The following is a 25,447-nucleotide window of genomic DNA, read 5'->3' as shown; positions in this document are numbered from 1 at the left end:
ATTTATATAACTTGATATATTAATTATTTATTTATTCAAATTTTCTATGTTTTCATCATTATATTTATTTAACAATTGTCACAATCGATTTAAAAAAATACAGTAAAATTACTTGCATAGAGTTTTTAACGTACTATAGTTGCGTATGATCAACTAGAAGTTGTCTCGTTCCATCACGAGGAGTTTAATGTCAAATTGTAACCCAATGTGACATATGATGAGACAATATCTGTGAAATTAAACGCTATTATATAAGTTGTACAATTAAATCAAACACTTTTTAAGTACATTGTTCAATCGATTGCTTACAGGTATATTGATTTGTATACCTTTGTTTGCCTTCGAAATATCTCGAATCGCTTCTTAAATCACATTATGGAGATTAATACAACACCGACACATCTCTATAATCCTTAGGATGTGCCATCCGAAGCTCTAAATTGTTCTTGAAGATCTTCTTAAGTCGATCTTCAACACGTAGTCCTACTTGAGCAGCTAACCAATCCACATATTCAATCTGCCATCCAAACCGATAATGTTGAAATCAGAAACTATGGTTTGTTTAACCACAAAGTAAAAGGGAATGAAAGACCTCAATTTAAAAGTTACCACACCAGCCCAATTGGAGTTTGAGCCGACCAAGGCGATCAAAAACATAATATTAATATTAATACTAATAGTAATATTAGTATATGATTAGTATTAAAGTCCAAGTTAGTTTATTATTTTGAATTTTGAAGGTATCATATTTGAATTAGAATTCGTAGCTTGATAAGAAAGTAGGACTAGTATAAATACAGAGTTTTGTTTTTATTCCTTGTAAATTTGTTGTCATTATTCATTAGAAAAGAGTCGCACTAGTTCGTGCAAGATTTGTGTGTTAATTTGGGTTTATGATCAGCTAAGTTGGGTGTAACCGAGTGAAACTAGTTTAACAAACTGGTAGTAGAGCTAGTGGAAAAACTGAAGGAGGATTGCTAGTGACAAGTATCACCAAGGCAAAATTTTCAAGAGTTGGAACACTAAGGAAACTAAACAACCAAAATTAGAATATGTGGTGCCCTTGTATGATGTTGTATCTACTAGAACAAGATCTCTAAGAGGTTATTAACCGATCGGATACCATCCCACCAAGAAACATTATAAACAAAGCCATTCAGAAGTGTGGGATATAAATAGAGCCATTCAGAAGTGTGGGATATAAATAGAGCCATTCAGAAGTGTGGGATTTAAAGTTGGGAAGGCCATGTTCGTGTTAAAGACCATCGTGGAAGAAAAATTGTTGAAGCAATTTGAGAAGCTGAAAGACAGAAAGAGGTGTGGGATACCCTCGCATAATGTTTCTCCAAAAAGAACGATACCAAACTACACTTGCTGGAAAGTAAATTATTATCAGTTTTACAACAAGATTTAGCCATTGTGCAATACTTCCATTTATTTAAATCGTTGCATTGAGAGATTAAAGAAATTGACCATCAATCTTGGATTGAAGAACCAAGAATTAAGACGATTATTATTCATGGGTTCAAACCTAAATACAAGAGGTTTGTTTCAATTCAGGGTTGGCTAACGCAAGCTTCCTTTGTGGAGTTCGAAAATCTTCTAGGCCATGAAGCATTAGCTAAAATATTAGCAACACCTCAATCAAACCTGAAGATGAAGCCTAGTTTGTGCAGCGAAGCAAAGGAAAACCATGTTTTAACTAACTTCAAAACCGAAACAATGACAAATCAAAACAGTCTACACAGGAGAAATAAGAATGATCGAGTGATAAAGAAGAACAAGGTAACGAAAAGAAGAATAAGAGACAATGGAAATCTTTTCCATTAATTTGCTATAAGTGTGGCTGAAAGGGTAACAGGGCCTGCGATTGCTGATATCAGTAGCCACGAAGGAAATGTTGGAAAAATGGACCGGTTCGATTAATAAACGCGACAGACCAAGTTATGACCCATAAGAGTTACACCGTGGGCAACGAACTAAAATCCACTTAACTAGTTTAACTGGTAATTATGAAAGATGTGCGAAACGGATCATAGTTATATTTATGATCGTGAGCAGGTTTATATTATTAATACTCGTTATTAATAATATAATTGTTTATTTTAATAAGTAAAGTTTTTGCGGGTATTAAATGAGAGACGGGTACATGGACCGGGTGAGATAGGTGCATCAACCGGTGCAATCACGCAACCCATCCTCGCTAGTTGTCGCGCATGCATGCATTGCCATGCCAGTTGTCCCGCATGCAAGCATTGTATCGCCACTTGTCGCGCATGCATGCGTTACCACGCTACTTTTCGAACTAATGCATGCATGTCGCCACTTAGCAAACATACATGGATCTCCGAGATCTATATAAAAGAGAGCATGTACATGCATTAAAGAGTTAGCGAAATTGCACAAAACTCTCTAAAACACCCATAACTGCCGCTGAGAGCCGCCACCGCCGCCTACTCGCGTTTCGTAGTTCGTTTCACTAGCGTGTATTCGTTGAACCTTGTTTTATTAACTGGATAGTTATTAACCGAGGTATATCTTTCTCATCGGTAGTTAGATAATCTTATCATTGTGCTCGTATTCGTATGTAACCAGATCCTGTGGGGTTTCGTTTATTGTTGATCACTCATTTATTTCCGGATGCTTTTTATTGATTAACTCACTTAAATGATTGACTATTATTTATTGAACCAGGTTTTGATAAATAAAATTTTAACTGATCACCATGGATACCCAACAATGGTATCAGAGCCTTGTTACAACATACGAGTCGTTACCAGTCTTTTAGCCGGAATTAGAACACAAAATTTAATTAATTTTAAAGCTTTTGATCTAATTGATTTTAAGGGCAACTTTGATTTTTGTCAATATTTTATTTGTTTTACTTGAGCAAAAGATTGCCCGGTTTATTTTGTGATTGTTATGAAATATGTAAATCTGGCCCGACCCTGTTTTATGGTTGTTAACTTTATTCGGTTTTTGGTAGTATGGTTTTGGCCACCATGATGGTTCAGGTAATAGACAAGTTTCCTTTATTGTATTTTGTAAAAATTGTAATAAACGAAGACCCGGAGACAAAAACCGAGGACACTAAACAGGAGTCATGAAGTCAGTGAGAGTTGCTCAAGATGACTGGATGCACTCAAGTCCATCTTGTTATTACGCTCTAGCAATATCGAACAATTTTTGGCCATATAGATTTACATATTTTTCTTGCTATTGTGATTGCTTTTTATCTTATAATTTGTTATAACATAAGCAACCTAAGTACCAACATGATTTTAAAAGGAGTTTTAAAATATTACAAAAATCACATTAAAATAAGTTCTAATCTGATTTTACAACTTGTAAAAATTTTGTTCTAAAAAAAAGTTTGTTTTAAAACAAATAATAACCAATTAAGTTATACAAATTAAACTAAATTTAATTTTACAAAACTATTAACTTAATAGATTTCTATTAACTTAAAATTGGTTAAATATATCACGGCGAACTTAGTTTTAATAACTTATTGAAAACTAAGTGTCCTGAGAGATGAAATGGTTCATCAAGATGTCACAACTAAATATATACTAAAATTGGCTCTTACAACCATATTTGGAAAATATTAAAAATTAACCCATAATTAAAAGGAAAATTGGTATTTAATAAACCAACATTTGCCCAGTTGGTAAATAATAATCCAACCTACAGAATTGGTATATAATAATCCTACCTATCATCATGTTGGTACTCAATCAACTTCTGTTAGTTTTTTTTAACTGAAGTTAGTTTTTAAGTTTTATTTATTACACAAACAGTCCCTGTATTTGTAATTTACTAGTTTTAACTATGAGTTAATAGCCAAAATGGTCCCTGAGGTTAATAGCCACAGCACCGCCACCACCACCACCACCACCGCCACCACCGCCACAGCACCGCCACCGCCACCACCACCACCACCGCATCGCCACCGCCACCACCACCACCATCGCCACAACACCTCCACCACCGTAACCATCGCCACAGCACCACCACCACCACCACCACCGCCACCACATTACCCGAATCTGAAACAGATCTAAACCCAGCTCGAACCAACTCAGAACCTGCTGCTGAATCATCGCCTTCACAGCCTCATCATCATCAGCTTCAACCTTCGTCATCATCAATCATCCTTCTGAGAAATCACGGCCTACCGGAGAAGAAGAAAACGCCGCCACCACCGCGGTATGCGGCGGCACTATTGTCGGAAAAACTCACCGGCCACCTGCCGACTATCAAACGTCGCTGCCAGCTCCGCCAGAGCTCCTCCGTGATCCGACACACTTCACCGGTTGGAGGTTCCTTGAGGAAGAGACTAACCGGGGGGGGGTTGTTCGTCGGAGAAACCATGGCAGAGAGGGAGAGGGGTTGTGCGGGTGTCTCATCGGTAAGCCAGATCGTCGCCGGTCGGAGCTTCTTTGGTTGCCGAAGACGAATCAGAGAACGACGAGGGGTGTGGAGGTGTTATAAGTGTGAAGGTGGGAGACGGAGAGTCGGGGTAGGGCGGTTGGTTCGCCGGAAACACCGGCCGGAGAATATCTCCAGTGACCGGAGTGAGCTCGGAGAATATCTACAGGGACTGTTTTTGTAATAAATAAAATTTAAAAACTAACTTCAGTTAAAAAAACTAACGGAAGTTCATTGAGTACCAACATGTTGATAGGTAGGATTATTATATACCAATTCTGTAGGTTGGATTATTATTTACCAACTGGGCAAAGATTGGTATATTAAATACCAATTTTCCTAATTAAAATCAATAGTCTATGTCATCCTATCACAAGCTACACTTGGAACATAAAGCGAACCATCAGTGTTTGGAGCCACAACACTACACTTGATGTGTATCTTATCCTTCCAATGTGTAAGGGTTTCGATGACACACCCGGCCCTTCCACAAGTATCTCTTTTAGGACGACTATTACTTTTTATTTTCTCATCACATGCTCCAGCTGTCACGAAAGTAAAAAGACGGAACTGATGAGGCTAAACATATCAATGCATAGACAAGAGTTGTCTTGGCGGCCTCATATTCGAGAGTTGTGTAATTCTCACAATTGATACACGCTGTCAGTCTACCTAATCACTTACTAAAGTGCATACCACAGCTGCCTTTACTATTTACATAACAAGATTCTCATTCTAGGTTCTAATTATTGTCATTGTGTCATTAATTAAATAAGGAAATATACATCGAAAAGACAAATTAAAATATCTTTGCTAATTTAGCAAATGTCTAATGAAAACAACTCCTTCATTCTCAAGTGTATACTTGAAAAGGAAAAAACTGAATAACACCAACTTTCTTGAATGGAACCGCATTATGAAAATAGTTCCCAAGACGACGAAAAAGCTATATATCTTTGATGGCCCAGTCCCTATCAAGCCTGAAAATAACACTATTTTTGTTCGTAAGGCACATGAAAAGTATAACGAGGATGCCATTGAGGTAGCCTGCCTTATGCAAGCCACCATGTGATCTTCAGAAGAACATGGAAGATAAAAATGCTTATGAAATGATCCAGCAACTAAAATGCATGTTCCATAAATAAGCTTGATAGGAGCGATATGATACCATGAAACAACTCATAAGCTATAAAATGCAACAAGGATCATGTGTAGGTATTCATGTGCTTAAGATGAAAAGGTAGATTGACCAGATGAACAAACTTGGTTATCCCCTGCAAGATAAATGGCAGCAGACTTCATCTTAAACTCTCTTCCTAGCTCATATGACCAGTTCATTGTGAACTATAATATGAATGCTTAGGTGAAGATTGTGCCTGAGCTTCATGGTATGCTCAAAAAAGCCAAGATGAATAGTCCACATAAACCAACCAAGTTCTGATGGTCAAGTCTAGTGATGTTAAGAAGCCCAACAACAAGAAAAAGGCTCATAAAAGTAAACACAAGAAAAAGATTGTTGGTGCGGCTAAAAATGCCACCAACAACAACCAGGTTGCAAAATCACACCAACCTAAGGAGCGTCAGTGCTTTGAATGCAACTAAATGGGGCACTGGAAAAGAAACAACTCGTAATGTCTAGCCAGGCTGAAGGCGAGCAATGCCAATAACATTGGAACTTGTTGATGCACGTAATGTCTATCGCCTTCGTCAATCCGAGTTGTAGTGAAAAGCCGAAAGGAATCAAGCGCGTAATGTCTTATTTAGTTAGAAATGGCAAGGTGGCAAACTTGTAATTAATGATAACTATCATTAAAGTGCCTTGACCATATAAATAGGAGTTTGTGTTATGATTTTAGTTAGGGTTTTGAAGAGTTCTTAGTGCTTAGAGAGAAGACTTGGAGAGTAGACTTTCTAGAGAGAGAAAGTAGAGAGAGAAAGTAGTGTAAACGTGAGATCTTGTACCGAATCGCTAAATCTATCAATGAAATCACGTTAGTAGTACGTTATCGTGTGTTCGGTCACGTACGTTCACGGATTCCGCACGTGAAACGTACGATACGCAATCGAACGGTGTCAAAACCGGTCCTACAAGTGGTATCAGAGCTAGGAGCTCGATTGCTTGATCAAACACATCATTCGTACCAGATTTCAGAGCCAAATCAGATCCGGACTCATCGATTTCATCTTTTTCTACTCATTTCTTACGGTTTTTACGAAAATTCGACAAATTGAACGTGATTTCACGGTCCGTTTCGTCTGAATTTTTGATATTATGTGCGAAAAACGTTGAATTGAAACCCTACCAAGTTTCAGATCGAAATTCCATGTAGTTTTGGAGATATCGGGTTTTTCGGTCTGAATTTGCGTCAAAATTCAGCTCTGGTTCGCTTATTTGGGCAGTAGTATGAACCGCTCGAAATGTTTTTGATTAGGATCGCTTTTTGGTCATACAGTTTGGTCCGCTCGTAATGCATTGTTTTGGTTCGCTCGTGAGGTAAGAAACTGGGTCGCTTATTTGTCATTTTTGGACCGCTCATAGGACAACTATTGAACCGCTTATAGATCTTTTGTAGAACCGCTCATGTGTCGTCTTCTTCATAAAGACTGACTTTTAAATAGTTGTCGGCCACGTCTAAGATTCTTGGTCTATTTGATTGGTTTAAATTGAGGCCTAATGAAATTTTAGGATAGTGGCTGTTGTTGTCGGTTACATTGCTAAAAGTTGTTGTCAGTTCACTGTTGATGTCGGTTTAGTGATCACAAAAGTTCAATCAATTGTCGGCATTAGTGTTAGTTTGGCCCACTCATTGTTTGTTTGTAGAGTTAGTGTGAATTGAGGCCCAATCAAAGTGTTCCAAAGTTGAAACATGTCAGCCATTTTTTAAAGTCACAAGAAAGGTGTATTAATTGTTGAGGGGTTTTGTCAGCCACTTCTATTTTTGGTCAAATGGATGTGTTTTGAAATGGTTGCTTGTCAGTTTGTTTACAATTGTAAGATCTTTAATCAATATTATATGCTACTTGTGGTTGTTTTTTCTTAAAAAAAATCATCATCAAAAGGTCTATTTACGTAGTAGCTTCCACCGCCAATTTTAAAAAGGGACAAAAACATTTTTTTTTGGCATCACCCACTTGCGACGAGACCCAATCAACGGCCAAAACCCACCGCCCCACTTACCCAATCATTGAAGCCCAAAAATCCACCGCCCCATTAAGAAATCTTGACCAATCACTGCAGTCCTTCAAACACCGCCCAACCCACTTGTTCATCGCTTCTTAAACCCACTTCTTTGAAAGTGGTGTGGCATTTAAGGCCCAGTTGCATGCAAAACTTTAAGTGCCACCGCCCAAATTGCAGCCCATTAAACCCACCGCCCATTTTTATAAAAAAAGAACAAATCATTTTTGCACCGTCCCAGTATATTTTGAGGCCCAATCCTAATCTTTGTTGTGCACCGCCCAAGTGACCCAATCAATTTTTTTTGTTTTGGCCTATTAGTTCACCGCTTATTGGCCAATCAAAAGCAAGAAGGCCCAACCCACCGCCCAAGTGACCCAATCGAATTTATCTTTTTTCAAACCACCCAACCGCCCCTTGTGAAGCCCAAAACATCACCATTCAGTTGACTCAATCAGTTGACCCATTATCTTCGGTCTAATCCAGTTGTTGATTGCACCGGCCCACTATTAGTCAAATCATATATTTTTGTTGATATTAGTATTTTTTTAAAAATATGTGTGCATGTGAAGGTCCATGTAAAGGTGTGATCAGTTTTGTCCATTAGCCCAAGTATCAAAGGTGATTCAAAGTGATTTGTGAAATATCAGATACACACCCGAAAATTTTGGATTGAATCGACGAATCTTTGACAACGAGTTTTAGATTGGGATTATCAACACACTGTTACGTATTCAATCAGTTTTGATTTGATCGTTTACTTGTGTGTTTGCAGGTAATCCAAGGTGATTTGTCAAGAATAGGATCCTCGCCCGAGAGAATTCTCACTCGATTTGTTGTTGCTTAATTTTTGTTATTCGATCGAATAGTCGTCTATTTGTTCGAATTTCATTATTGATTGAGAATTCGTTTTTGTGAATCGTTTGATAACGAAAATGGATTATGCAATTAATATTGTACTGAACAAGTTCAATAATTTTTCAGGTATCGATGGAGAATCGATTGAAGAATTGATTGAAAGGTATGTAGAGCTGTATTGGATAATGATGAGTTTGAAGATAACCAAGACAAATGAGGAATGGGTTAACAAATTAGGAAATGCTTTACCGGGAGATGAGTGGAGAACGTTTTTGACAGATTTGAGGAAGATATATTTAGAAGTGAATTTGAGCGAGTTTATCGAGAAGATTAAAGAGCGAGAACTTGAAATTCAAAAGATTAGAAATGAAGCAACTGATGAAGCAAAATTAAAATCCGAAGAAAATGTTCGAGAGGTAGAGGAGCAAGTTAAGGAGATTTCGGCTATTAAGGTTGAGAAGAAAGCTGAGGATGTAAAGACGACCGAGAAGTGTTCAAAATGTGACAAATTTGAATCAGACAATGTCAAACTGTTAAGTGATTTGAATAGTTTGACATTGGAAAACAAAATTTTGAAAGAAAAAGAAAAAGTTTTTGAAAATGAAAAATCAAAAATTGAAAAAGATTTTCAAAAACAAATCAAGATTTCAGAAGATGAGAGAGATATTTTTGGTAAAGATAATCTTGAAAAACAAATTGCAATCAATTCTTATCTTGCTAAAATCATTCAGTTTGAAAAAGAATCTAAAATTAATAGTATTAAAATTGCTGAATTAGAAAGTAAATTGAAAGGTTTTGTGACTTCTGTACCGTATGTTTGTCCAGAACCGATCAATGAAAATCCAATAAGTGACGATGTCACAAACTTTGACAATGTCAAAGTTGAAGATTGTGATGAGAAATCTGATGATGTAAATACAAAACTTGAAAAACAAAAATTGTTTTTAGAATTAAATGAAAAATTCAAAAATACTGTTTTGCAATCTACTGAAATAGGTGAATGCTCAAAGCAGGAACCTGTTAAGAAGAGTGTAGAACAAAAACAAACAGGTAAAAATTTGAAAATTGTTCAAAACAAAAATAAAAGCTCATCAGATCAATCATCCAATCGCAATCAAAAAATACAAAAATTGAAAAACGAAAATTCAAAAATTGTTGGTAATGAGTGGTGCAGGTTTAACCACAGTGCTCAAAAGCCAAATCCAACAATCAAGAAGAGGAAAGAGTATCACCAAGCCAAACAGTGCTTTGATCTGAGCGTTTGGTATGAAAATGGTGATTGGCATGATAACAGAGTGTGTTACCAATGCGGTTATCAAGGACACATTGCTGTTAACTGCCAGAGACAGAGATTTGAGGCGAGGAGATGCTATAACTGCCAAATCAAAGGTCATATTGCCAGAGATTGCCCAAGGAAATCAAGTGAAAGATTGAGGGTTAATTCTAAAAAATGGCAAAGAAACCAGTCACTGTCAAGCCCAAGGTACTGAAAGTTTCAGAACAGCATGTCAAAGAACAGAAGGTCCAAGAACCTAAAGTTCAAGAAAAGAAAGTGAAACTTTCTCAAGGGCAGAAAGACAAACTGCGAAAGAAGAGGAAGAAAGCCAGAGAATATCTGGAAAAGATTTTGTCCTCGGGTTCACCCGACAGATCGAAGAAGAGTGCTGGTGAATCGATTCACTTGAAAACAAAGTCAAGTAAACCGAATTCGTCAGATGCAAATCTGAGGACAAAAGAGGAGATAAAGAAGAAGGAGAAAAAGGTCGGCGATGAATCTGACATGTCGAAGTCAGACAAGCCACCTTCATGTGATGAATCTGACATGTCGAAGTCAGACAAGCCACCTTCAGGCGATGAATCTGACAGGTCAAAGTCAGACAAGCCACATTCAGGCAATGATTCTGGTTCGTCAAAACCAGAAGAGCCAGTTGTTGAGGTAAAAACTATCAAACCCAAGGCTGGTCAGGCTTGGGTGGATCTTTTCAAGTAAAAAAACCCTGACTTGCCGGAGTTCCCAGGTTGATAAGCGTGGAACATGAATCGGCACATTTCTTGAGAAATTTCACTCTGGTGATTTTTCGTCTTTCAAAAGATAAATCAGGACATTAAGTTGTACTTGATTCATCTTTCCTACAAGTAGTAATTTGACAAACAATGTGATGAAACCCCGAATTTGTGAAATGACACACAAAACTAATTTTCCGGAAAAACCATTTTGATTAAAACAAACTTAAGTGTTTTGAAATCATAATGGGAAAATAGTTTGTTGTGAGAGGGAGTTCTGATTGTTTACGCCAAGTGGATTGAGAATTGATGTGATTCTCATCAAGTTGTCAAGTTTGTATAGTTTGTTTCAAATTTTCTTAGAAAATCAAAATTGAAACATATTTTGATTTTAGGGGGAGAAAAATTTTAAAAAAAAATTAGAAAATTTGAAAAAGTCAAAAACATCGAAAAATCAAAAAATGAGTTTTTGTTGCATATAAGAGGAGATGATAGTACATCAGTAGACTATCACAACACGCTAAAGATATGGAATGTTTAATGTGATAAACAATTTTATTGTGGATTTGTTAGTAAATTTTTACACATTCAATAGATTGTTTTCGAGATATAAACATAAAAGCCAAACTTGCTTATCTCGTGGGGAACATCTCTTGGATATATGGGTAACCCCCGAAATCTCGTTTGAAAGATTCTATAAAATGTCAAACTTCCTTAGTTTGTGGGTAACATTTCACGGATATATGGGTAACCCCCGAAATTTCGTTTGAAAGGTTTCTCTTTCTGAAATACTAGGTTTGTTTATACTCAGTGATATCTGGGCTTTTATCCCGGGACTTCTGCTGAATGGAAGTTCTGACCTAGTCCTTGGATAATACTTGCTGCAAATGCTTGAAACACAGCATAAGCCCTCAGCTGATTAGACAATAAAATTGACAATCATCTGTTGTAGCTGAAAAGATCCTCTAAAGGGGACACAAATCATGATCTCTCTGCTGAACGGTAGTTCTGACCTGAGCTCTCATGATTTCAAATCCAACCCTTTACAGATATCATCTTAGTATACTTTCCTGTAATTCTGAATATTGAGATCTGGATACGGGAGTATATTCTGAAATGGGACACTCAATTAAGTTTGTAAGATTGAATATTTGAATCTGGATACGGGAGTATATTCAAGTGATGGGACACTCGAATAAGTTTAAGTATCTAAAACATTAATCTCGTATCTCGAATCAGTTAAACTTTGTGTAAAGATATATCTGACAATCTAGATAAATTGTTTAGATCTTACAATGTTCAAAGCTTAACGGTGTTTGTGATGTGTCTCAAAAACTGATATGATCCTCTTGCACAAACTCACAAAAATATGTTTGTACATATTTCATTTCTGCATTTAATTTTTGTCTTTGCATTTATGTTTCTTATTTTGAAAAATTCAAAAAGATTTTCGACAACTGATGTTGAAGAGCTGACATTCAAAATCTAAAAGGCTAAACATGATGAATAGACAGGTTGGTTAAATGAATCTCAAATGCTTAGTTGATTCATTAAGTTGAATCACAACTATATTGTTTGTTATAATTGTGTGTTTGAGATGTGTAGGTTTCAGAATTTGTTGATGCAAAAAGCCAGACTACGATCCCGACAGCCAAGTCTAAGGGGGAGTCTGAAGACTAGCTTAACACTAAAGGAGCTTGTATCTGAAAAGCAAGGCGTCGATCCCAAAAGCACGGAAGCTTGACGAAAGGGGGAGCCTGAAGTTTCCGAAAGAAAATACAGAGATCCTCTAGGATTCTGTTCGAACAAGAGTATTTGAAGACTCTCACTAAAGATTCCGTCAACATCCAAGGGGGAGTTTGTTAGTGCAGTTGTCTGTCAACTACATCTTCTTTCGAGTCTTAAAGAGAGAGAAAGTCAAGTCGCTACGAGTTTCACTACAGATTGACTACAGCAATATCCAAGGGGGAGATTGTTGATGCACGTAATGTCTATCGCCTTCGTCAATCCGAGTTGTAGTGAAAAGCCGAAAGGAATCAAGCGCGTAATGTCTTATTTAGTTAGAAATGGCAAGGTGGCAAACTTGTAATTAATGATAACTATCATTAAAGTGCCTTGACCATATAAATAGGAGTTTGTGTTATGATTTTAGTTAGGGTTTTGAAGAGTTCTTAGTGCTTAGAGAGAAGACATGGAGAGTAGACTTTCTAGAGAGAGAAAGTAGAGAGAGAAAGTAGTGTAAACGTGAGATCTTGTACCGAATCGCTAAATCTATCAATGAAATCACGCTAGTAGTACGTTATCGTGTGTTCGGTCACGTACGTTCACGGATTCCGCACGTGAAACGTACGATACGCAATCGAACGGTGTCAAAACCGGTCCTACAGAACTTCTTCTAGGATTCTCAATTATGTTATTGAACTTTTCACTGTTTGTAGTAACACATGGGTATTTGATACCAGATGTGGTTACGACATTGTTAATGTCTTGAAGGAGCCTGAAAAGTGGAAGATACTGAAACAATGCGATGTGGAACTCATCAGTAGGTGATGGAAAGAGAGTTCCAGTTCTAGAAACTGGAACGTTTTGTTTTTCATGTCCTTCTAGCCTTGTAATTACTTTGAATAACTGTTTGTTAGCACCTGGTTTATCCAGAAACATTATTTCGGTTTCTTCAATGTTTGAACAAGGATTCAAGTACGTTTTTAATGGCATTTCTATTTCTGCCTATTTGAATGATGTCTTTTATTTTGAGGCTAAACCTTGAAATAGTATTTATGAGATTTATGTTCGGACAAGTAATAACATATATCATCTTTCTAAGTGTAACAAAGCTGGTATGAATGAACATTTCTATGGAATTGTAAACTTGGCCACATAACTAAGGCACGCATAAAATGGCTCAAATCCGAGGAGATTCTTGAATCTACTGGACATGACTCCTTTGATGATTGCGAATCCTGCTTAGATAGCTAAGTCACAAAGCACCCCTTCACCGATATTGGTGAGCGTGTCAATGGTCTGTTAGGACTCATTCACACTGATGTATATGGCCATTTCAGAACCATGACCAGAAATCATGAAAGATACTTCGTTACTTTCATCGACGATTATAGTCGATATGCTTATGTCTATCTTATGAAGCATAAGCATGAAACTTTTGAAAAGTTCAAAGAGTTTTAAAGAGAATTATAAAACCATCTTAATAGAAAGATTAAAAATAATTCAATCAGATTGAGGTATCGAATACCTCAGCTTAGACTTTCTCAATCATCTGAAAAAGTGTGGAATAATTTCAGAACCCACTCCACCTAGTGCACTCCAACTTAATGGTGTGAGCGAAAGGAAAAATCTAACCCTACTTAATATGGTTCGATAACTAACTTTCCTCACTCCTTTTGGGTAATGCTCCTATAACCGCTACCCACATTGTCAATTTAGCTCTGACTAAAAAGCTAAACAGAACACCATAGGCATGCGTGTAAACCCGATTTGGAATACCTTAGAGTATGGGGATGTGATGCATACATCACAAGTGCTTCCGATGATAAGCTCGATCCTCGAGGCGAAAAGGTTGTTTTTGTCGGATAATATAAAAGAAGCGAATATTATTTCTACCATCCTAATGCAAATGTAATATCCATTAAGGGGAAGGGACACTTTCTCGAGGAAGAACTTCTTAATCGAGTAACTTGAAAATAATATTGTGGTTCTTAAAGAAACTCGAGAACCACAAAAAACCGCTGATGAAGTCGGACCGTCTGATCAACAAGTAGTTGTTGCCAATGCATCAGACATAAACACACGCGTTCGCAGAAGTAGTAGGATTCGCAAAGGACCTGCTAGATACTTATGGCATCTAGATGGTCCCGAAATCTTATTAGTAGCTGAGTCTAGTGACGAACCTGCTAACTTTAAATTTGCAATCTTAGATTTGGAATCTAAGAAATGGCAAGACGCTATGAATGCCGAGACGCAATCTATACATGATAATCAATTCTAGGACTTGGTTGAGCTACCCCCGAATCTCGGGTAGTAGGGAGCAAATGGATTTTCAAAAGAAAAACCGACATACATGGAAATGTACATACCAATAAAGCATGGCTAGTTGCGAAAGGTTATACTGAAACTCTGGGTATTAACCATGATGAAACTTATTTGCCCGTTGTTATTGTCAAATCGACCAGGATATTGCTTGCCATAGCCGCGTACTATGATTATGAAATATGGCAAATGGATGTCAAAACTGATTTTCTCATTGGACATCTCTCTAATGATGTCTATATGGTTCAGCCTGGAGGTTTTTTCTATCCTAAATATCTAAATATGGTGTGCAAACTAAATAAGTCTATTTATGGACTCAAACAGGCATCTCGCAGTTGGAATCTCCATTTTGATCAGAAAATCAAAGAGTTTGGTTTTGTCAAGAATGAATATGAGCCTTGTGTTTACAAATAGGGTGTGCAAATTGAATAAGTCTGTTTATGGACTCAAACAAGCATCTCGCAACTAGAATCTTCATTTTGACCAGAAAATCAAAGAGATTGGTTTTGTCAAGAATGAAAATAAGCCTTGTGTTTACAAAAAGCTAGCGGGAGCACTATATCATTCCTCATCCTATATGTGGACGATATATTATCACTGGAAACAACATCCAAATGCTTAACGAAGTTAAACACTATTTGGGATCTTGTTTCGCAATGACGGATCTTGAGAAGTAACTTACATTATAGGAATCAAGATCTACAGAGATAAATCTATGCGGCTTCTCGAGCTAAGTCGAAGTACATACATAGACAAAGTGATGACACGTTTTAAGATAGAAAACTCCAAGAAAGGAGGTGTTCCCATTGCTAAAGGAACCGTGTTGAACAAATACAATCTCCATAAACGGACATTGTATCTAAATATAGGCAAGCAATTCCATATACTTCAAAGATTAATTCTACCATGTTTACCACGTTATGCATTAGATCTGACGTCTCGTATGCTTTAAGCATGAACAGTCGTTTTCAGCATAGTCCTAGCATTGCCTGTTGGACTACAATAAAGAACATTCTGAGATACTTGAGAAGAACCAAAGATATGTTCCTAATGTTTGGAGCAGTGGAAAAAGAGCTCACTATAAGGTGTTACACTGACGCTGGCTTCCAAAGTGACCGAGATGATTCTCGCTCATAATCAGGATTTGTATTCACTCTAATCGGAGGAGCTATCTCATGAAAAAGCTCCAAGCAGAGTGTTGTGGCGGATTCAACCACCGAATTCGAATATATAGCAACATTAGATGCTACTAAAGAAGTTGATTGAATGAAGAAGTTCATCACTGATCTCGATGTGGTTCCAAGTATTTAGAAACCAATCGAGGTGTTTTGTAATAACACATGAGCTATTGCTCAAGACAAAGAGCCTTGATCTTATCACATGACCAAGCATATTCTAAGAAAGTTCCACTATATGCAGGAAATACTGGTATGAAAAGACATCATAATAAGCATAATAGACACATATCAAAACCTAGTAGACCCGTTCACTAAACTGGTGACTTAGGACAAGTATGACCTACACAGGGATGCTATCGGCCTTAGATTAACTAGCAATTTGTTTTGATTTAGTATTTGGATGTACGAACATTCAAACAGTTGTACCTTTTATATTCACTTTTGATTTACTGTTCAAGTGCAAAATTTGAATTTTACAATTGCATTCGATTTTAATATGTTTAATCTGTATCTTGTATTATAAATTACCCGTAGTTGGTCAAACTTGTGGCAACGACTCTGAATTAAGACTATTTAGACTTTGGACTCAAGTAGTTCACTTCCAAACTCACAGACCTCATTATGAATGACATTGGGTGTAACTTGCATCAAATCATCTTCATGGATCTTAGTCATAAGATGTTTTGATTTTGGTATACTCATTTAGTATCCTTTAACCTGAGATACATACTAGAACTTTCGTTTACTAAAGAGTATTCTTTGATCAGTGTCAACCAGTATCGCATAACTGCTAGTCATAAGGCCACTGGTTGGGAGTAGTTCTGAAGTTCAGTGGGATTTGAATGTAATCAAGATGGGATTCTATACTCTTACATTATATGTAACCAATAAGACATCAGGGCGCCCTCGTTGATTCAAACTGGTGGAGTGTAAGGCCTTACCCAAACTTACTGTGTGTTTGATTGGACCACTTTGGTTCTTGAATGAGAACAATAATGATTGAACACCATGTGAGATTGAACCGATCCTTGTCTCATTGTTCGATTGATGTCTCATACGAAAAGGATAGATGACAACGATTACCATAAGCTCATTGTCTTGCAACAGGATGTTCCAGGATGTTTTGGTTAATGAATCTAAAGTGTGATAACTTATTGAGGGTAGCCATGTGTAGCTAGAGCGCCTCCGGCTGTCATCGTTAATGTACTTGATCGAAAACCTTCCAAGTGGTAGACTGTTGGAAAAATGGACCCGGTCAGATTAATTAACGCGACCGACTGAGTTATCACCTATAAGAGTTACACCGTGGGAAATGAACTAAAATCCACTTAACTGGTTTAACTAGTAATTATGAACGATGTGTGAAAATAGTTATATTTATGATCGTGAACGGGTTTATCTTATTAATACTCGTCATTAGCAATATAATTGTTTATTTTAATAAATAAACTTATTGCGGGTATTAAATAAGATACAGGTACATGGACCGGGTGCGATAGGTACATCAATCGGTGCAAACATGCAACTCATCCTCACAACTTGTCAATCATGTGCATTGCCTCTACACTTGTCATGCATGCATGCATTGCCTTGACACTCCTCACGCATGCATGCATTGCCTCGAAACTTGTCGCGCATACATGTATTGCCTTGCCACTTGTCGCGCATGCATGCATCACCTCGCCACTTGTCGCGCATGCATTCATCACCTCGCCACTTGTCGAACAAATGCATGCATGTCCGCACACTTGGCAAACATGGATGGATCTCCGAGATCTATATGAACAAGGGTATGGACTTGCATTAGATACTTAGCGAGATTGTAGAAAACCTTTTAAAACATCCACAACCACCGCCGCCTACTCGTATTTCGTAGTTCGTTTCATTAACGTGCTTTCATCGAAAATCGGTGTCTCAACTGGTTAGTTATTAACCGAGGTATATCTTTCTCATCTATAGTTAGATAATCTTATCACTGTGCTCGTATTCGTATGTTAATCAATACCAAGAAGTCAATGCTTTCATTTCCACCATCGAGTAACCGTTAAATAAACTCAAAGAGTAATTTTTCGATTCAGGATGCTCAAATTATATTATCGGGGAAAAAGAAAGACTCTAAATCGATAAGATATATAGGAAGCCAAATTGTTGTCATTACGGATAATTCAAAATATCAAATCACACACTTCGGTAATGTTGTATTCTCAATCAGCAAAGTCAACTTACGACTCAGGCATGTGGGTTACAAAATGCTAGGCATCATATTGAAAATTAGGTATACCCGAACTCTAAGTTCAAAAGAATGAAGTGTATGACTGGTTGTCAATACAAGAAGGCTCATTTACCCACTTATAACTCATCAACATGTATGACTGATTTGAAAAAAAAATAGGATAAACGGGTGATGTTGGGGTTGACCCCAATTTGTGTGTGTGCAGGTTAGGATTGAGATCTTTGACACGAATAATAATTTGGATTGAGTTAGGGTTGAGGTTGACCCCAATTTGTGTGTGTGCGGGTTAGGATTGAGATCTTTGACACGAATAATAATTTGGATTGAGTTAGGATTGTGTTTTTCAACTCGTCAACTCACCAACCTGACATGGTTGATCTGCAGTAGAGTTATTTTACTTGGATGTATTCGACCCTGTGAAACAAACATTCACTCACATTTGTGGAGTACGTTTTGGTGGTCAACAAATTAAAATTTATTTTAATATTAATATATTAGTATCCAATTAATTATTAACTATATATTAATTTGTAACATTTTGTTACTACATATTAATTTGTAACATTTTGTTGTATTATTAGTTGTAATTTTGGCAAAAAATGGTTGTACCCCACTTGATTTTCATTTTCTTTTTTTTATCTTTAATTTTTATTTACTTTTAACCCTAATAGTTTTATATCTTTTACAACTTAACCCCAACACTTTTTTTCTTTTTCAACTTTGGTTCTTATATTTTTCACCATTTAGAAATTTTTTGTTTTACGTTTTGTTCTAAATTTTGCGAGTTAACACGCCGCAACGTGCGTGTGTGGCTCAACGTTTTAAGCCTAGTATGTATTAAAGTATAAGGTCATTATTTTTTTATTAAAATTTGAATATATTCTATATGCATTAGAATATGTAGCTTGATAAGCAAGTTGGAGTAGTATACATACATGGTTTTGTTTTCATTCCTTGTAATCGGTTCTCATTATTGGTTAAAATACGGTCGCACTAATATGTGTGTGTGTTTGGGTTTATGATCGATTGGGTTGAGCATAACTGCCTGAAACCAATTTATCTCTCGATAATGTTCTTAAATCAACATTCCTAGAAATTCATGTAGTAACAAGAATAGTATGAGATGAAAACCTGATAATTTAGTGAATGAGTGTGGCGTCTTGGGATTCCATTTTCGTCCATTTCTCGATATTGTTTGTACACATCGGCCAACATCTCTTCTTTAGAGGGCAACAATATCTTCCCGGCCAATGTAAGTGCTACCCATTTAGATTGGTATTCAAGCATTCGAAATAGAAGGCCTTGTTCTGAGGATAGTAGGAACAACAAAATAACATAAAATAACCGATAGAATAAAATATGAATATTGGATTTTAATAATCTCAACTATTCATCCTTGGTCGGCAACAGTCTCAACTTAAAAAATAACTACCACCAGTTCAAACTATTAACATATTGGCCTCCAATGGACCCTGACTAATAGAACCCTAACGTCGTTAGTCTCCGGTCGCTGGAAAAGCGTTTTTGGCCGTAAGACTCCTTTTTGGCCGGAAAACTTAACCTTTTCGTCCCAAACCTCGTTGTAACCATATTATGGACTTTTAGGAACATTTTTCTAATAAAAGCCCCAATTAATGAAGTCGCGGAAAACTCCCTTTTTACTGGAAAAATTCTTTTGGCCGCAAAACTCAACATTTTCGTCACAAACCTCCTTGTGACATTTGATCGGAACTTTAGAAACCTTTTTCTAGCCAAAAACGGTTTTCCGGCGATCGGAGAAAAACAGCGTTAGGGCTCTGTTAGTCAGGGTCCATTGGTGGCCAATATGTTAATAGTTGGGACTGTTAGTGATTATTTTTGAAGTTGGGACCGATGACGGCCAACCAACAACGAATAGTTGGGATTATTAAAATCCAATATTCCAATAAAATAATAGAAAAATGTAAAGAAAGAGTCTAATGAATGACATACTATATGCTAATCCAAGGAAGGCGAGCCTAGGTGCAAGTTGAGGAAGAAGCACATGTTTGTATAGTGGCCCAACACGATTATCGTCAACATGTACAATGTTGCATGTTCTTAAAAAGGGGAAGTGAAACTTAAACCTAAACGTATAGAATCAAAACAAGATTATATCAATTTGGTTTCCATGAATTTAGAATCTAAACATGTAGTCCATACCCTGTGCAATGTAAGATAAGATCAGCCACAACAGAATCACCATCTTGAAACTCGACTTTCCCGTCATCAAAAACACGTTTGATCTATTACAAATGTCACTATTTACACCTTATAATTACCTTGAATTAAAAAGTAAATTGCCAAAATGGTCCCTTAGGTTTGGTAATTATTGGTAATTTAATACAAAACTCAAACCTTTTGAAGTGGTTTCAATTTTGCTGCCATTTGCATACACAAGCAAAATCTGGTCAGATTTTTTAGTTAACATCCAGCTTTTTTGTCTTTTTCCTCCCTGACAAAATGGTCATATTTTTTTTTAATTTGTTATAATAAAACGTTAAAACACCATTTTGCCCTTCATTAAAAGGGAGAAAAAAGACAAAAAAAAAAAACTGGTTGTTAACTGAAAAATCTGACCAGATTTTGATTTTCGATGAAAATATCAACAAAAATGAAACCACAGAGACTCAGATTCAAAATATTTGAGTTTTGGACTAAAACGGAAAAAAATGACCAAACCTCGAGGACCATTTTGGTAGTTTACTCTGAATTAAATGTATATAATTTGTATAAAGCACTAAAATTGTACCTTCGTGTGTTGCCAAATATTTTTATGTCCTTCCAACCTTGAGACCTTGATGTCTGAAGATCTCGAAGAAAGATGAACCTCTTTGGCAATGGTCGAGATTTCACGGGATATATCATTTGCACTAGGACCACTCCCGATCACGACCACTACCTGCCAATTTTTAAAAAAATTAATAATATACTACGTAAATCAAGATAATAAACAATAATATACTACGTAAATCAAAATAATAAACATTCTTTGAAATGAAACGTGTAAATATTTAAAACAAACTTTATTCGACTTTTATTTCATCTATTGACATGTTTCTTTTAATTAGATCACCATTCGATATACTTGTATATATTCACTAAAAGAAACAAAAGCATGGAAAAGATACGAACTTGATCACGGTATGGCTCGGGAATACGATAGTTGTGACTATGTAGTTGTTTCCGTGGCCATTCCTCGATACCTGCCTTGCCAATTAGAAGTCTCAGTCTTTTGCCATATAATATATAAGAACACTAAACTAAATTTATATACCTATATATAAGGAATGTTCCATTAAGAAGAAAAATAAAATTTATTTATTTTTGTAAGGAATAATGGAATTTAATAATCCCAACTTTCACCAGTTGGCCGACAACGGACCCAACTTCAAAAATAATCACTGGCGGTCCCAACTTTTGACATTTTGTAAAACATTGGACCCTTGCTGGGAGAGTAGGAGAGGGTGGTCCCAACTTCAAACATTGGACCACTGGCGGTCATCACTAACATCCCTTGGACGGTGTTAGCAAGGGTCCAATGTTTTACAAAATGTCAAAAGTTGGGACCACCAGTGGCTATTTTTGAAGTTGGGTCCGTTGCCGGCCAACTGGTGAAAGTTGGGATTATTAAATTCCATTATTCCTTTTTATAATATAAAAACTTTTGAAATATAAGAAAATTGTTAAAATACAATGTTTATCTATCTTGAAATCCATGAAAATATATGTATAAAACATGTTTATTTCTACAATCTATACATGTTCAACTTATGTTGTTATAAGAACATTATGAAAAAACTAATTTAAAATGTTTTTATGTATATAACATACACATCTGTTTGTAAAATATAAGAAAAACTTTTAAAATATACGAACTAACATAAAATCAACGATTTAAGTTTCTTTTCGCACTAGAACTCTCTTTTGAAATTAACCTCACGTATAATCGAGATCATCAAGAAACCCTTCCCATTCCCACTTATAAGACCACCCGTAGTGGGGCATTATGTGGGCATTATGCTCAAAAAAAACGCTCCCCACTCCCATTACATAGGGCATTATGGGGCATCATGCATGCTCAAAAAAAAATTGCTTTGGCGTGATATATAAAACGCCTAAAGGGGATTGTGGGAGGGTTGACTAACCAATTAGATTTTTAGGGGTTTTTTCTTTATTTTATTTAATGCCTCAATAATGCCCAATAATGCCCCATCCCCATTACACCCCGTTTTAGAAAACGCCCAATAATGCCTCTTTGCTGACTGGACCGCCATTTGGCGTAAAATGCCCTAGGATGGGGGCATTATATTCCCTTTCCACTACATATGGTCTAAGAACTTGAGAACCATAACAAGGTAATGAGCTGATAACACATGCACAGTTATTTTCTTTCACCTTGAGGGCATTTTTGTCCGATATTAATCTAGCCACCACAGTTTAAAATTTTTAAAGAAATGTGATGTTTACCTTTTAATCTCACCTCATACATACTTTCTATATATCTCGTATATATTTACGAATGGGGTGGTGGTTTATTGGGAAAGTCAAAAGTTTTAAAACACTTTGGTAGGGGGAGGTCTTGAGTTCAAGTACCACACACGACAGGAATAAAAGATATTTGTCGTTCAAAAAAAAAAAAATCTCGTATATGTTTCTCTCTCTCTCATAGTTCTTCTCAAATAATCCAAAAATCATAATCGAAGAGACCAAGATCCGATCTTTTTTTCATAAACACAATGATTCGCTCTATAAGCTCGTCGGCTTCAACCAAAAAGCTCTTCGTTCTAGGGTTCAAACCAGATCTTCAAGTTAGGGTGAGTGGGGCACTCCTCTCTTAGGGGAGTTCGCTCTCTTACGCACGGCCAATCAGCACGCGCCACGTCAACTCCCCTCTTAACTCCCCTCACACCCTCAATTTGATGACGGCACTCCTCTGTTGGGGACTTGTTTTTTTATTCAAAAAGAAAAAAAAGAAAAAAAAAGAAAATAATTTGATTGGTTGAAAAGCTTATGGGCCACCCTCTCCCTCTCTCCCTTCATGCGGTAACCTCCTACCGATCCCATTCACCGAATTGGGTCACCGCAGGGATAGCGGCGGTGTTCCCGCTCGGGGAATTGGGTCACCACGGGCCTCCCCGAGAAGTGCCCCGTATACCCTTATGATCTTGAACAAATCATGTCCGATGGTAGGAGATTATAGTAAGAGGAAAAACTTTGTTCTCCAACTCTATTCGGTTTCATGCTAAAGAAAATAGTTTTGTTTTCTGTTGCCATTTATGGGTTGTTGCACCTCCAAAGGATCGACTTTGTTTTGCAAGAATAGGATGTTAACAAGTCATTCCACCATCAACACTTGAAAGTTATGAATTTATATATATGAATAGAAAAGAAAAACTAGGTACGTTGTTTTATTTTCTTTTAAATATGTAATAAACAAACTAGCGGAATTACAACTCGCTACTCACGTGCTTAACATACGTTAAATTAGTCCTAATGTTGTTGGAAAAAATAGTCTTAGATAGATTATTCCTAGAACATATACATAGTGATTGTAAATTTATAAATAATTTATAAACAATTAATGTTAATATACACAGTTTATCGTTTTGTTTAGTTAAATTAGTATCCCTATTAACACTCCGGTCAATGATCTTTAGATCAAGTGGTGGATAGTTTGCATTTCTCTTGAGAGATACAAGTTCAACTCTCACTTGGTGCAGAGTGAGGCACTGCCGCTGGTGTGCAATGATAGGAGACTCAAGGAAACCTGGGTTGGATCCTTGGGCCAAATGGGTTTTACCGGCAATTTCACTGTCGTGTCTACGAGCGGGTGGGGTTACCGGGTTTTCCCCGGAATTGGTGGTGGACGCGGGTTACTCTCGGAGTACTACGTTTGTCCAGTGGGTGCCCCGATAGTGCTCGGGATTGATTCTGTTAGGCGTTTAAAAAAAAAATAAAACACTCCGCCACAACGCGAATGCTTCATTCCAGTTAATATAAATATAGCGATACATGTAATTTGATTTAACATGAACTCATATGATGGAAATAACAAAATGCATGGTGCGAGTGTTTTTTATACTACATTAAAAACACAAGTTAAACCGAGTCGGATTAAGAACGTACCAGGGACATCGCTAGCAACTTGTGGTTCGGTATGGTGGCCATTACAAACCACCACCGCATCAAAACCCTCCTCCACCAAACCACCCTCCGTCGTCCGCCACTCCACCACAAACCCACCACCCTGTGACTCAACTCGCACCACCTCCGAGTTAAACCGAATGACCTCACTAACTCCAAACTCGTTAGCAAAATCCTGAACGAACTTTAGAACCTCTTCATGACCGGGGAACAACCTCGGATCACCGTACGATTTGTCTTCAAATGAGAAGTCCGAGAAGCTCATCAGTGGCCGAGGAAGATTTGTTCGGAGAGATTTGTAGATGCTGCTGTGAACAATGGATCTGTTGGGGTCGAGGTGAAGGCAGCCATCAACTTCCACTCGATCATCGTAAACCCAGGTTCCACCGATCTTGTCTGATTTTTCTAAGACGGTGACACGAAGGTTCTCTCGGAGAAGCTCGCGGGCGGTGAGTAGGCCGGAGATGCCTGCTCCGATCACAGCTACATTCAGAGAATCCTTCATGGTAGGAGTTGGTAATTGGTTGTAAGTTTAGCCAAGTAGCCAACTATATTCTCAAAATAAACATTGAAGTTATGCTTTACAAATTAAGACACGTTTAATAAAGTCTCACATTATTTTAATATTTACACACCTTGGTTGGCTATCTGCACATTTAGGGTTTACCTATGCTGTGTAAAGAGCTATACTCAGTGTATATAAACCATGGATTTAAGAGCCTTATTAGCAATCATTGCACATAAAACAAGGGTTTATATACGTTGTGTATAGCGCTATACGCAGCGTATATAACCCATCAGATTTTTTTTTTTTTGCTATTTTGATGTATATGTGGTATAAATTCTCACCTGGTTCCAACATTAAATCGCTTAAAACATATAACCGTTAATGTTATACCAATAATATTATATACCGTTAAAATTTTGGAAAACGTATATATGGTTCGAATATATTATATTGTTATCGTTTAAATTAAATTACAATTCCATGTCTAGTGCGCTTCGAATGCTATAAACATTTAAATATCATACCGTTAATGATTTTTAAATACTACATCTATAGGCTTATAAATGTGTTGTATGGTATCCTATAGTATCGTATGGTATTGCATCGTATCGTATCGTATAGTGTATAGTATAAGTCTCGTATAGGTTCCCTGTAGGTCTTGTATATGCCTATAGGCCTATACGAAACCTAAACCACACATATAGGCCTATACAGATAGTTATATCGTATAGTATAATAAAGTATAAGTCTCGTATAGGTTTCCTGTAGATCTTATATATTCCACTTTCGTGCCTTCGGACGGGTGGAGGTCGTGTTTCTGTGTATCTATGGACTGGCGGCGGTCGAGT

At 36.9% G+C, this 25,447-nt stretch overlaps 1 protein-coding gene across 1 annotated transcript; it reads right to left on the bottom strand.

Moving 5' to 3' along the window:
• Positions 1-228: 228 nt before the first annotated feature.
• LOC110925930 (flavin-containing monooxygenase FMO GS-OX5) lies at positions 229-24,625 on the bottom strand. Its single transcript, XM_022169724.2, has 7 exons — positions 24,074-24,625; positions 21,080-21,150; positions 20,697-20,846; positions 20,108-20,190; positions 19,898-20,031; positions 19,058-19,233; positions 229-517 (listed from the first exon to the last, which is right to left on the bottom strand). Exons 1-7 carry the CDS (start codon positions 24,594-24,596, stop codon positions 383-385), a joined length of 1,272 nt encoding a protein of 423 aa, XP_022025416.1. The 5' UTR covers positions 24,597-24,625; the 3' UTR covers positions 229-382.
• Between the last annotated feature and the right edge of the window lie 822 nt (positions 24,626-25,447).

Source organism: Helianthus annuus, chromosome 17 (assembly GCF_002127325.2).
Source record: "Helianthus annuus cultivar XRQ/B chromosome 17, HanXRQr2.0-SUNRISE, whole genome shotgun sequence".
Taxonomy (NCBI): Eukaryota; Viridiplantae; Streptophyta; class Magnoliopsida; order Asterales; family Asteraceae; genus Helianthus; species Helianthus annuus.
Note: the sequence above shows the minus strand (reverse complement) of the source record. Positions and strands in the feature narration are given on the sequence as shown.